This window comes from Bison bison, unplaced genomic scaffold (genome assembly GCF_000754665.1).
Source record: "Bison bison bison isolate TAMUID 2011002044 unplaced genomic scaffold, Bison_UMD1.0 scf7180017864162, whole genome shotgun sequence".
Classification (NCBI taxonomy): Eukaryota; Metazoa; Chordata; class Mammalia; order Artiodactyla; family Bovidae; genus Bison; species Bison bison.
Window position 1 is genome coordinate 1,061,848 of NW_011494734.1, and position 12,415 is coordinate 1,074,262.

The 12,415-nt window shown below is 47.6% G+C and overlaps 1 protein-coding gene across 9 annotated transcripts in view; it reads right to left on the reverse strand.

Moving 5' to 3' along the window:
• Positions 1 to 301: 301 nt before the first annotated feature.
• ATXN7L1 (ataxin 7-like 1) overlaps positions 302 to 12,415 on the reverse strand; it is a 257,762-nt gene continuing 245,648 nt past the window's right edge. For 7 of the 9 annotated variants that reach the window (XM_010841444.1, XM_010841450.1, XM_010841448.1 and 4 more), the window contains 4 exons: positions 12,235 to 12,403; positions 8,840 to 9,779; positions 6,010 to 6,084; positions 302 to 4,077 (listed from right to left, as the gene is read on the reverse strand). In XM_010841444.1, the coding sequence (XP_010839746.1) occupies positions 4,036 to 4,077; positions 6,010 to 6,084; positions 8,840 to 9,779; positions 12,235 to 12,403 (1,226 nt within the window). In that variant the 3' untranslated portion in view covers positions 302 to 4,035. The remainder of the gene's footprint in view (positions 4,078 to 6,009; positions 6,085 to 8,839; positions 9,780 to 12,234; positions 12,404 to 12,415) is intronic. The other 2 variants (XM_010841452.1, XM_010841451.1) reach the window with 2 other exon arrangements.

Here is a 12,415-nt window from a genome sequence, read left to right on the forward strand (position 1 = left end):
ATCTAAACTATGAGGCCTTTTGTGACCTTGCCACACCTTCTGTGCATCCTTTCCTTGCTCTGCCCATCCCTTTCCCTGTTCTGTCTTCCTTAGTCTTCAAGAATCTACCAGACTTTTCCCATTGTGGCCCAGCTCTGCCTGGGATTATCTCCCTGACACCGTCTTTCAGCTCACTTTCTCACAGGCAACTCCCTGATTGCAAACCACCCCCTCAATCCATTTTACATTGGTGTATCCTGTTATTCTCTATCATAGAACTCAAATCTTTCTACCATTTGCCACAATCAGTAATTAGGCATTCCATCATGTATTTATGTACTGTCTGCCCTACCTGGGTGCCTTCAGAAAGCATCTGGGTCTGTATCTGTTTCTCATCACTGAGCAGAGTGCCTAGCTCAGAGGCAGCCACAAAAGGGATGCTCCATAAATATCTGTTGAATGAACTCTCTTCTACACCTTAAATGTGGGTTCTAGCAGGAAGGCTCGTCTGGTGAGGACACATACACCCAGAACAATAAAAAGCAATACCCTAAATTTACATTTTATGAAAACCCAAAGACATTGATTTACAAACATATAAATTATTTTATTTACAAAGCCATGTTACAAAAAAAAAAAAAAAAGCAAAAAGCAAAAAAAAAAAATACAATCGCTCACTGGAGAATGTCTCCAGGCCTGGTGCTGCACCACGGCAGTATCAATAGATACATGTTTGTTCTTTCCTTTTTAAAACTGTAAGCCATAGAATTTACTATTTACACCTACTTTAGACATTTATTCTGCTTACAATATCACAGGCATGGAATGAATTCTATCTGATAGTGCTAATACATAAAGGTGTGGGACAAAGAAGGAAAATACTTAGTGTTACAAAATATGGATCATAGAAAAGAAACCCACTCCACAAGTGTGGTATTTGTTTAGAATGTTTGGACATGCTTTCTTCAAAATTTCTGGAAAAGGTTCTAAAATTGGTAGTAGGAAAGGACAAATGAGCAGGTGCAAATTCTCCTCTGTGCAACAACAGTTATTGAATATACCCCATGACTGACCAGCTACATAAAACCCACAGAGTTTTGTTAAAGTGCCATGGGCTGACAGCATAACAAAATAGAAGGTGTAAATAGAAAATTTCTTTTTTTCCTTTTTTAAAACAAGAGTTCACTGAGAATCAGCAATAATAGAATATGCTGTATAAACTATTCTCTACAAAGGTTGATCAGCATTATTTACAATTGGTACATTGATACAAAAGAAGGCATACAAGTTATCCAGGTCGCTTTTTTTTTTATGGCTGACAGGTCTATGCATTGCGTTACGCTTTAACAACCAGAGCTTTCGAGCCTCTATGGCTGGCGACAAGTCACAAGATCTTCAGGCAGATGGGGGTGTGTGCAGTCAAGGGGCTAGGAGAGAGGGCTGAGTGGGGTGTGCAGAACAGAAGTACCCAAAGGATATTCCCCCAATAATGCTTTATAGGCTGGTCCAGTTGAACTCCATCCAAACAAACTGAAAGAAAACCTTTTATTTGCATTCCATTTTTCAAGCTGTGAGTTTTGAATACATCATTATAAAGTAAACCTGTAGCTGACTGTGAAGGAAGAAACACCGTGGGTTTTCCCTTTTTGCTCAGTTTCCAGAAATGTCCTCACCTTGGTCAGAGCCAGTCTTTCACCAAGTAAGCAGCATTCAGTGGGGAGCCTCTTTATTCCAGCTTGCAATTCAAGATGTAGAGAGCTAAAATGTTTAAAATCCATTGAATTGCTCCTTTAGTCCCTGTCGAGACATTATTTCTCAGAAGCAGCCACTTAATCTCTCAACCTTTGTTTTCCCTCTTGAGTGTAAGAGTTTGTAAATCAGAGGGTTATTTTGTTGCTGAGATTTTTTTGTTTTCACTCCTGCAAGTATTACAACTCAAAATAAATTATTTAAAAAAAAAAACAACAGACTTCTAAAACTGAACGAGACGAAAATTGTGCAAAAATAACAAAGATATGTACATACTTTTCAGTCTGAAGAAATGTACAATAAAAACATAATTCAAAGAACATTTTAAAAATATAAACATTGCTTCAACTTTCCTAAGTTTCATATTGTTTCTGAAACTATTCTGGTCAGTTAGCTCTGTAATATAGTAAAACATAAATTATTACAAAATTAACACTATAAAAATTTACTTTAAGAATATCTTCTAAACTTTTTTCAAAGGGTCTAACCTTGTTTATAATTTCTTAAACATTTATAAGTCTTAAAATCTGCCTTAACCTTTTTTTTTTTTAAAAGAAAAAGTAACAATCTTCCCTTCAATTTGCAGTCTTTTTTTCCCAAGATGGAAATAAACCAGCATATAAGTGCACTTTTAACACTGTAGAAATAAAAATGAATTCATCTGAACTAATGTCCTAGTACCTAATATCAACTCCTGATTTTTAAAAAAATCATTTTATATTAAAAACTTTAGTAATCCTATTAAGAAACACTGTCAGTGCAATTCCATTGATGCAAATCACTCCGTTTGCCTCCCGTCTTTGCAAAATCTAATCATATGGTGAAATTTAACAGTAGTCTGATCTTTGGGTTTGGAGGGAATGGGAAAGAAAACTTTAGGGTAGGGATGAGGGTTTACATCCAGCGGCAAAACTGGCATTCATATCTGACTTACGGATGAAGCAAAAACTCCTAGTATCTCTTCCATTATACTGTACACAAAGTTACATGATTCATAGCACAGAACACCTATTTTTATATGGGGAATTCCTTTCCTGATTACAATTCCCAATTAGAGCTTATGGTATTGTTTCTTTCAGAACTCCAGTGTGAACAGTTTTGTAGCTGCAGGCCTCTGGCTTCTCCCTTCTGGCTCTTCTCCATAAGTGGTGGCCTTACCATTCTTTCCTGGGTGGCTTGTAGGAATGGGGGCCTCTGGCCAAGGGCATGGTGGTGGGTGGGCAATGCTAGTATTTATTCTCAACAGGGGTTTGGCAATTAACCCTCCATAGCAGTTTTCCCTCAAGCCCTTTCTTCTGGCCCTGCTTTTCTCCTCGTCAAACCCCAGAGGGCAGCTTGAGAACTTCCACAGCCCTGGGTACCATTCCTCCTCCTGAGTGGCTTCCTGAGGTCTTGTGCCCCTTTCCCTGGAATTCTTCCCCCCAGTGACTTGCTCGGCTTTGTGCCCTTGGACACGGTGCTCTGGGAGGGATTGTGTAGCATGGAGGCCTAACAAGCTCAGATGATCACAGTTACCCAATTTCCACCATCTTTTGAGGATGTCTTTTCCTACCCCCACACCATTCTTCCTGCAACCCTGTAGGTCTGTTCCTGCCCCTGTCCCTAACCCAGTACATCTGTGAGCTGCACAGCTGCACAGTGGTACTGAGTGAGCCCCATCATTAAATGCTGCTGTTCTCAACTTTGCATCTGGTTCCTGCTATTCTGCTTCCCTAGAAATCTGATGGGGACACTTGGCCCGCCCTCCAGCTCTCTGCTCCCCAAACACAGGCTGCTCCCCAGCAAAGCTCCTCCCCCATCAACACGCTGTCTAGAGGGGAGGTACGAGAGCCTGTTCCTCTGATGGCCAGTGGGGACCCAGAGAGTGGCAGGCAGGACGGGACGGGAGGGAAAGATGGAAGAACCCAAGGAAAGGAGCACTGAACGTGCTCAAGTTCAAGAGTTTCAGATGAGGCCAACCAGGAACAGACATTCTGCAATGTCTGCTCTTGTGGCTGGAGCAAAATGATGCAGTAGCAGCATCAGAAGCTAGATGAGTGACTCCAAACTTGGAAGAAGGTATACACATGGCAAATGAAAGAACGGAAACAAAACACTGGTACTTGTTTTCTGTAAATCTCAAATTCACGTTCTTTTGCCTTTTTTTCCTCAAAACTAAAAATTGGTCAATTAAAAAAAGAAGAAAGGCCAGAGCCACAGGTAGGGCACAGGAAACAGACTCTCCCCCACTGCCCACTCCCCTCCCTCTTCTGGCTGGGGTGGGGTCCCGTGGCCAGGCATTGGTTTGGAATTGGCTTCAGAGTCTTGTTATGGAAGAGTCCTTATCCTGCCCGTTCTGTTTGTGTTCTTCTAGGAAAGAAAAGAAAAAAGAAAAAGCTTGTTTCAAAAACATACATTTGGGGTTACCTACAAGAGTTCAAAAAGATAGCCTCATTTCCTCATCTATAATAAAAAGGACACCATGCCACTTCCTGCATTCAGCAAAAGCCAGCTGTGATGAGCAAATGAGGTGACTGAAGTAAAGGACTCGGTAAATGGAAGGTAGCCACAAAGATCCCAGCTGTGGAGGAAAGCACAGGAACAAATCCTGGAGATTAATGGGGCTCCTCTCCAGGAGGGAGGACCAGGATAGCTGATCTGTCTTCATTTTTGTTTTGTTTTTCTGTCCATCTTTTCCTAACTAACCCCCAGAGAGCATGGAGAATTATCCAAGGAAGAAGTATAGTGCTGGGTTAGGCATAAAGGCTTTGAATATACAGGTTTGGTTCAAGTTCCTTCACCTTCATCTGCAAAATGACATTTTGTCCCCAACATGACCAGTTTGTTAAAAGGTTGAAACGTATGTAACGTATGTGAGGGGCAGAGTACAGCATCTACAGAGGAAGAGCTCAACAAAAGAGAGGTGTTGGTGTTATTGCTACATTCAGTTAGGCTGTCTGTTAAACCCCGCTGTGGGTTTCCAGCTGGTGTGCCTGGAGCTGGTGAAGGCACAGGTGCCTGCAAAGGGTCAAAGTGGAGTCTCCAGGCACACCTTGCAACCCGTTCAGGAGGCCTGCTATCAACAGGCAGATTCCTGGGGCCCTTCCTTCACCCTAGCACAAAGGATGGGCTGCAGGTGCTCAGTGCAAACCCCACCACAAGTGACTCAAACTGGTGGAGATGCACTCCCTGATCTGAGGATACAAAACTGTTCCCTATTAACCTTCACCCACACTCCACCCAAGGTTTGTGGGGAAAGACCAAAGGCCAAAGTACAGAAAAACACTGTAATTTTGTATCTGACACATATGGCACTTCTAAGACAATGTAATAGCCATACACATATTTTTTCCCATCATGTACAACCCTCCCTGGCCTCCCCAGGACGTGCACACACTCCACTGGAGAAAATCACATCTACACTGTTTACACACCTCAAGTTTATTAAAAAAAACCTCTTAAATCTACCCTGAACAGTTCCACCATGAAACCACATCCTGAAACCACATAGCTACAGCTCATCAGAAGCCTCGAGAAAGTGCTGACCAATGTCTGCCAAGAGTAAGGCCTGTTAGTCAACAGCATCTTATTTAACTTTCACAGCGACCTCAGAAGGTAGGTGTCGATTTTGCCATTTAACGTATGAAAAACCTGAGACTCAGAGAAGTAATCTGCCCAACATCATGCAACTGCTAACAGTAAATGGAGAAGGCAATGGCAACCCACTCCAGTACTCTTGCCTGGAAAATCCCATGGGTAGATAGGTAGGCTGCAGTCCATGGGGTCGTGAAGACTCAGACACAACTGATCGACTTCACTTTCACTTTTCACTTTCATGCATTGGAGAAGGAAATGGCAACCCACTACAGTGTTCTTGCCTGGAGAATCCCAGGGACGGGGAAGCCTGGTGGGCTGTCGTCTATGGGGGTGCACAGAGTCGGACACGACTGAAGCAACTTAGCAGCAGCAGCATTAGCAGCTAACAGTAAAAGCTAGCATTTGTGTGTTAGGGCTCAGGCATTTTGTAGAGGCTTTATGTCAATAAATTAATTTAATCCTCACAAAAGCCACATGAGATAGGGGTCATAATGAGCCCATCTTACAGACGAGGAAACTCAAGCACAGAGAAATGAGGTAACTTGCCCAAAGGCACACAACCAATTACCAGAAGGCCTAGTTTTAGACTCCGGGCAGCCATTTTCTTAACCGGAGATGAGATGTGAACCAGGGTCTGACCCCAGAGCCCACGTTCTTTCCACCCTGCTGAAGACCCTATGGACTTCTGCCCCCCCAGTAACTTACCGGTCGGCTGTGTCCTGGGCTGGATATGCTTGAAGGACTGGATTGTGACAAAGCTAGGCTGCTATTTTTCCCAACCTGAAAGACACCAGTGAAGCCTTCCTCAGACACGGGCGTCAGCTGGGGACAGACTCCCGGATACTACGAGTCGCGAGGGGAGAGGAGGAGGCTTCATGGCACCTCGCAGGCCCTCCTCCTGTGGTGTGGAACTCGTGTTTCCACCTTAAACGTCAGAGAAAAAGGGATGTTTCAGGGGGCCTCCACCACGCCCCTCTCATCCCAGAGGGAAAACTGAGGGGAACTCTCAAGCCGTTTCCCAGATGTGCAGACTGCAAGTTTTCTGGAGGATGCCCAGTTTTCCCACCTATGACTGCAGTTCCTGACCCATCTCGTCTCAGGCCCAGACTCCGTTGGACTGGCTGAGAATGAATGCCTGCGTCTTTTCTAAGTTTTCCCAGCACACTCCACATCGTTAAGAAATACGGCAAGAGGCACAGCTTAAGCCCAGGCCTTCCTAACTTCCCGCCGGGGCGTGTGGGCGTGGCCGTCGTGCTCGCGGTGGGCGGCGTCCTCAGGGGAGGAGTTCCGCGCTACTCGCCTTTTCATAGACACCTGCCTTACCTTCGCAGTCTTGTTTTTTTGTTCAATTTAGTATCTCCGTGGCAAATTCTGGGGCCTTACAACTACCAGATACAATTAAATAGATCCCCTATTGGTCCCCAAAGCATATTTTACCTTGAATTTCTCACCCTCATGCCACGTCTTGCCCAGTCTCCTAAGAGATTCCAAAGGCCTAAGATTTCCCCAAGGGCTTCCTGAAGGGCTTTCCCCAACACCTGGAAATCACCGGTGGTGACCCTGGACAAAGCCTTTTCTTAATGGCCTGGTGACAAGCACCCAGACATCAGCTGCAATAGAGAACCAACATTGACTAGCTCCAAGGCAGCCATTACATTCATCCACTCTTTTTGATTTCCCTCCTGATGAGCACTCTATCTGATGGAGGCTTGTCTGCTCCTTTCACCACTGGTTTTGACTAATTCAGCATGCTTACAAAACATTTCATATGGTCCTGCATCAAAGAATCAACAGTGCCACATTTACTCAAGACAGAGGCACTCCACCCATACAGAGGTACTCCATCAATAGAGACAGAGATGAAAAGTCCAGACTCCAGAGGCAAACCGCCTGGGTGTAAATCCCAGCCCTAACTTACTCACTGTGTGACTTTGGGCACATTATTTAACCTTCCTGTGCTTGGTTAACTCATCTGTAAAATGGGGGTAATAACAGGTGAAGATTAAATGAATATATGAAGGGCTTGGACCAGAGCCCAGGCCATTAAGTAAAAGTTAGCTGCTAGAACTTCATTGAAAACAGGTGGCACTATAGCCTTGCTGCTCAGTTTGTGGCCAGCACACCAGTGCAGCAGCACTGCCTGGTGTCTGTTAGAAATGCAGACTCTCAGGATCCACCCCAGACCTGTGGATTCAGAATGTGCACTTTATTGAGAATCCCCTGGTGATTCATGTGCACATTCAAGTTTAAGAAGCCCTGGATCTGCCCTCCATCCTGAGACCTGGAGGTGGCATGGGCGAGCAGTTATTAGTTTCAGGGTGGGGGTGCCCGGTGGGTTCTGGTCCCTCTCCTCAGCATCCCTGCAACTGCAGATGAGTGCAATTGTCTGGGCCCTAATGAGAGGACCTATGTACCCCTTGCAAACGTGGCCTTGGGTTGCAGCTTGTCTGGCCCTTGAGATCCAAAATTGCTTTTCTCCCATGTTTGCTTGTGTTTTGTGAATCCCCCTCAAGAGTTTCTCTTCATGAGGTTTTAACAAGTCTCACACAAAGATGATGAAAACCATGAAAACATCTTTTAAACAACTGCCTCGCATGCCTCCAAAACCCTCACTCCCAGGCAGGGCTGGAGCCCATTGAATTCTGTCAGCCTGGGGCTGCTGGTAGAGTCCATGCACACTGTCCTGCGAGGTCCCTCCCACTGGACTCAGCTCGCAGAGGCCCCAGGCAGCCCCTCCCTACCTGTGCTCCTTCCTCTACACACAAATGACACCGGAGTTGGGCGGGAGGGTTTCCTAAACAGCAATCCTGGCCAGAGAAGAATGGGGAGACTTGAGGATGAGAACAGGGCTCCAGGGAAAAAACATGTGTTCTTCATGGACCACATCCCATTCCCCCAAGCTTCCCTCACGACACCCTCATCTGTGTGTAGTGGCCTGGAACACTTCTGTGCCAGGTGGTGTGAGCTGCAGTGTTGCTTCAGGAAGTAAAGAGTTATCTTAGGAGTAGGGAGCCTGGTAAAGTGAGAAGCACAGCACCCCACCCCACCAGATGGGACCCAGGTCATTAAGTATCCTGCTAGGCCCCGGGTTCTTCCTAAGGGGATGCCAATAGATCAAACTGCTTGGCAACAGAACTCTTCAGTGAAATCATCCAGACTGACAATAGAGCGAGGTGGGGAGCTCAGAATCTCTCTGTGCCTTAGTCTGCTCATCTATAAAGTGGTGATTACAACAGCGTCAACTGTGCTGGGCTATTGTGAGGATTAAATGAGGTGATACTCATACAGGACTCGGAACAGCACCTAGCACGTAGTGGATACTGTACAAAGTGTCTGTTACATAAACTTCTCTCAGAGCAAGGGGTGGAATCACCTAGACGGAGATCAAGGAGGGGACTCATGCTTGTGTTACCTGTCTGGGCCACCTGTTTGGACCACTTGGCTAAGCAGGGGTGGGGGGAGGGGGCGCTGCCCGGTTCCCCAACCCCCCTCCCTGGGCAGTGCCAGGAGGCTCCTGGAAGGACGGGCCCCTTACCTGCCGAGAGGAGGTGCTGTTAACGGGATCGGGCACCGGAGCAAGAAGGCTGGGCGGGTTCTTTCTGTGAACGCTATTCATTCCAGGCATTTTAGTGATTTTACAGGCTTTGCTACTAGAACTTGAGTTCTTACGCTTTTTTCCTTCTGATTTGTCAAAAGAGAGGGGCAGAGAAGACACAGCATTGTGTGAGGCCAGAGAGAGGTCCCCTGCAAGGGTGGGCACAGAGAGGGGACAGGAGTCACTGCTGCCGCCCCCAGAGCCCACGTGTCTCACTAGGTCCGTGGGGCCGCCAGGCAGCGAGGTCCGTCCTGAGGGCTCCAGTTTGGCACTGAGTGGGCTCACCCCATTGTTTGAGTTGTGCACAGACAGACTGTTATAGGGAGGGGCCGCCTGATAGGAGTTCAAAGCAGAACTGGCATTCAAAACACAGTTCTTTTTGTGGGGCCCTGACAATGGGGAGGCGAGGGATGTCTGCAGGGGTAATGAGGAGGAAGAGGAGGAAGTCGAAGACTGCGGCTTCCTCTTTTTGTTACTTGGAGACTCGTCGCTACGGGCGGACAGGTCTTTGACTTTTGAGGATTTGCTGGTTTTGGTTTTGGATGGCTTGTGGGATGGGGAAGCGATGACGGCTGGTATCGGGGACACGGCGGGTGGGGCCTTGAAGGTTGAGTCCATGATGCTGAGGGTTGCGGCCACATGAGGGAAAGCTGTGGTGTGTGACATGAGGGCGCTCGGGTCCGGCGATGTCACAAAAGCTGCATTTGAGAGCATGGCTGATGTCATTATGTAAGAAGAGGTGAGTCTCGAGCTGATGGGAGCTGAAGGAAGATACACAGCACTGGGGTTGCTGAAAGGCTGTAAAACGGATGCTGGAACAGGGGTGGTGAGGTGGGCTGCTGGCGAGGGCATGGGGCTATCTGCCGCAGGAGGGATCTTCCTAAACGTGAGAGAAGAGTGAAAGAGAAACAGTGAGAAATAGGCTTTGCATTGCTCCAGAAGCTCGATTAAGTGTGAGCATCAGGGCTACAGAGAAAACCCTGGTGGAAACCAGACTATGGAAAATGAAGCCTTGAAGGATGGCGGAATCTGATTTATGGCCCTTCCCTATGGTTTCCCCCCATTGCAACATCCGGCAAGCTAGTTTTAATCACTTTCAGGTTTTCAGATCCTTTTCTCCATGCTTGGCTATTGGATAATGGCTGATTTGGGTTCCCCAATAAAAGGCGAATGTTAATTAGAATAGAAATTGCCCCCACAGTATCCCCCTGTTTTCTTGCCCCTGGCAGTGATGAAGGTGATTTTTAATGAGAGGTGGTCATTTCACACTTAGGTCCTGGCTTGAAGAAGGGTGAGGACGGGGCTGTGCCACCTGCACATGGGGGCCAGAGCATCCCCCCGTGCCCCTGCAGCCTCTGCCCCTCCCAGCCTCCACACCCTGCTCTTGACTGGAGTCACCCCTCTCCTCACAGGCCAGTCTGCCCCTGCATGTGCTGTCTACAGTCTCTGGTTACCCTGTAGAGAGGCACTTCTACATTTGTTCCTCTTCACCTTGCTCTGCCTCCCCACTCACTCAGGAGCTATCACTGGGGTATGGCTGTTCTTCAGCAGGTCTTCCTGTCCCCGGGTTAAGAAGTAGGGAAGGTAGAGGAATCCTCACAGATCCAGAGAAGGGGATCAGGAATTTCTAGTTTGTTCTGAAAGTAAATGCAGGAGAACACATGAATGGGGGGTCCTTCCTGAAAGCTGGAGTGGGGGTACCTGGGAAAAAAACTCTCTGCCTCCTACACTCTGTGGAGCCCAGGCCAGCACCAGGTAGAGGGTCGCCCTGGGAGTCTCCCCACAAACTCCATCTTTTGACTCATGATGGAAACAGTTTCTGCTTCCAAGCTGTTGCCTTGGTTCATGTTGCTACTACTCTGGGGACCGGGAGGAGCATGGGGGTTCGGGGTCACCATGTCTCTGACTTTTCAGGAAAGGATACAGACCTCAAGAGAGAGGAAACTCATCTCAGGAGCCAGGTGCATATTTTCAAACAGGTTCTTTCCTGTTTCTCACCTTGCTCACCCCTCCCTGTTTCTACTGGAAGTCATTTTCCATGTAGCTGGGGCTCCCCAGAAATTAGGAACTAGCTCTGCCTCTTGGAAAGCAGCACTTGAAGGCGGGCAGGTGTGAGACAGTGCCTCCCTTCAGCAGCAGGACAAGGCAGGGAACTCTGGAAAGAGGCCCCGCTGAGGAGGACACGCCTCTCCTAGCCCTGCTCTCTCCGAGGATTCCGTTTTCTGCCTGCAATTTGGTAAGGCCCATGGCGTCCATCTCTAGGGTGGAATCCAGGGGGATCCTTGAATACACAAGTGCAGTGTCCTCGAAATCATCAGACTGAGATCCAATATAGGAGAAAAATGTTGCCAAACTCAGAGTGGCCATAATGGTGTTTGAAAAACCTATTTTCTCTCAAGCCTAAAGAGGGGAAAAGATGCTGTCAACACTAAACAAGGGCTCCATTAATAGTACTTGTTGCAATGAATGAATGACTGAATGAATGGATGGATGGGTGGATGGTGGATGGGTGAGCGGATGAATTCTCAGCAGCAATACAACAAAGCATGCCAGCCAAGGACTCCCATAAATCAGATGAGAAAGGCCTAAACACACCCTTAGAACTGTCTGGCACTGCACCACCCCTCTCTAACAGCACCAGGGCCCATTTCTCAGAGGGTGCAATGTCCGCACACCACATCGTCTCTGCTGGCTGCCGCCTCCTGTGGTTCTCCAGGCATCCCACTCAATCTTTCCTTCACTCAAGTTTTGTACCAGCTAAAATATGGGTAGGAGTCCATATGGGCAGGGTTCTGGCAGTTACTTGTAATAAAAAGTTATTTACAAATACCAGATGGCTCATTTAGACAGGGCCCCAATCGATGACCATAAGCGGGATCCATCTGAGCGTCCTGATCCGGTATTTCCCCATTACAGAGTCTACACTGAGGTTTCAGCCTGTGCTGACCAGAGCTGAAGTCCTCAGCCTGCTGACAGTCCTGGCTGACACTCAGCACTGGGATGGGTGCTATTTTTCTGCATACTTCCTACTTCTTCCCTTCCTCCCCCCACTCATCTTAAGTGGACAGCAGAGGCAGGAGGGGCAAAGGGGCAGGGGGCAAAGCAGGGTGAGGGGCATGTGGCAGCTCACTGTCCCTGGGAACCGCTTCCCCCACGCTAGACAGTTCATGTGCTTTTCAGGTGCCAAATGGCAGTGGATTTCAGCTTGGTGGGCTGTGTCCCAGTTGCAGCTTTGCACGCTGGCCTAGGGAAGTCCCATACAAAAGCCCCCAGATGCGAATAAATTACAGTGCCCATCCTCCCCTGCCGGCTGGCACGGAGATCCAGATGCTGACCTGGCTGAAAGAGAATACTGTGTTGGCGTCTCCTGATGCAGAGTTAAATGCTTGTTAAAGAAAAAAGAGTCTTGGCCGTTCCTTTTCTTCCTAATGTCTTCCACGCCCCCATCGGCTGCCATCCCTCCAGGTTCGGGCCCGTCGGGGCCTGGGGTTTGGGCAGCGAGGTTGGGAGGGCAGC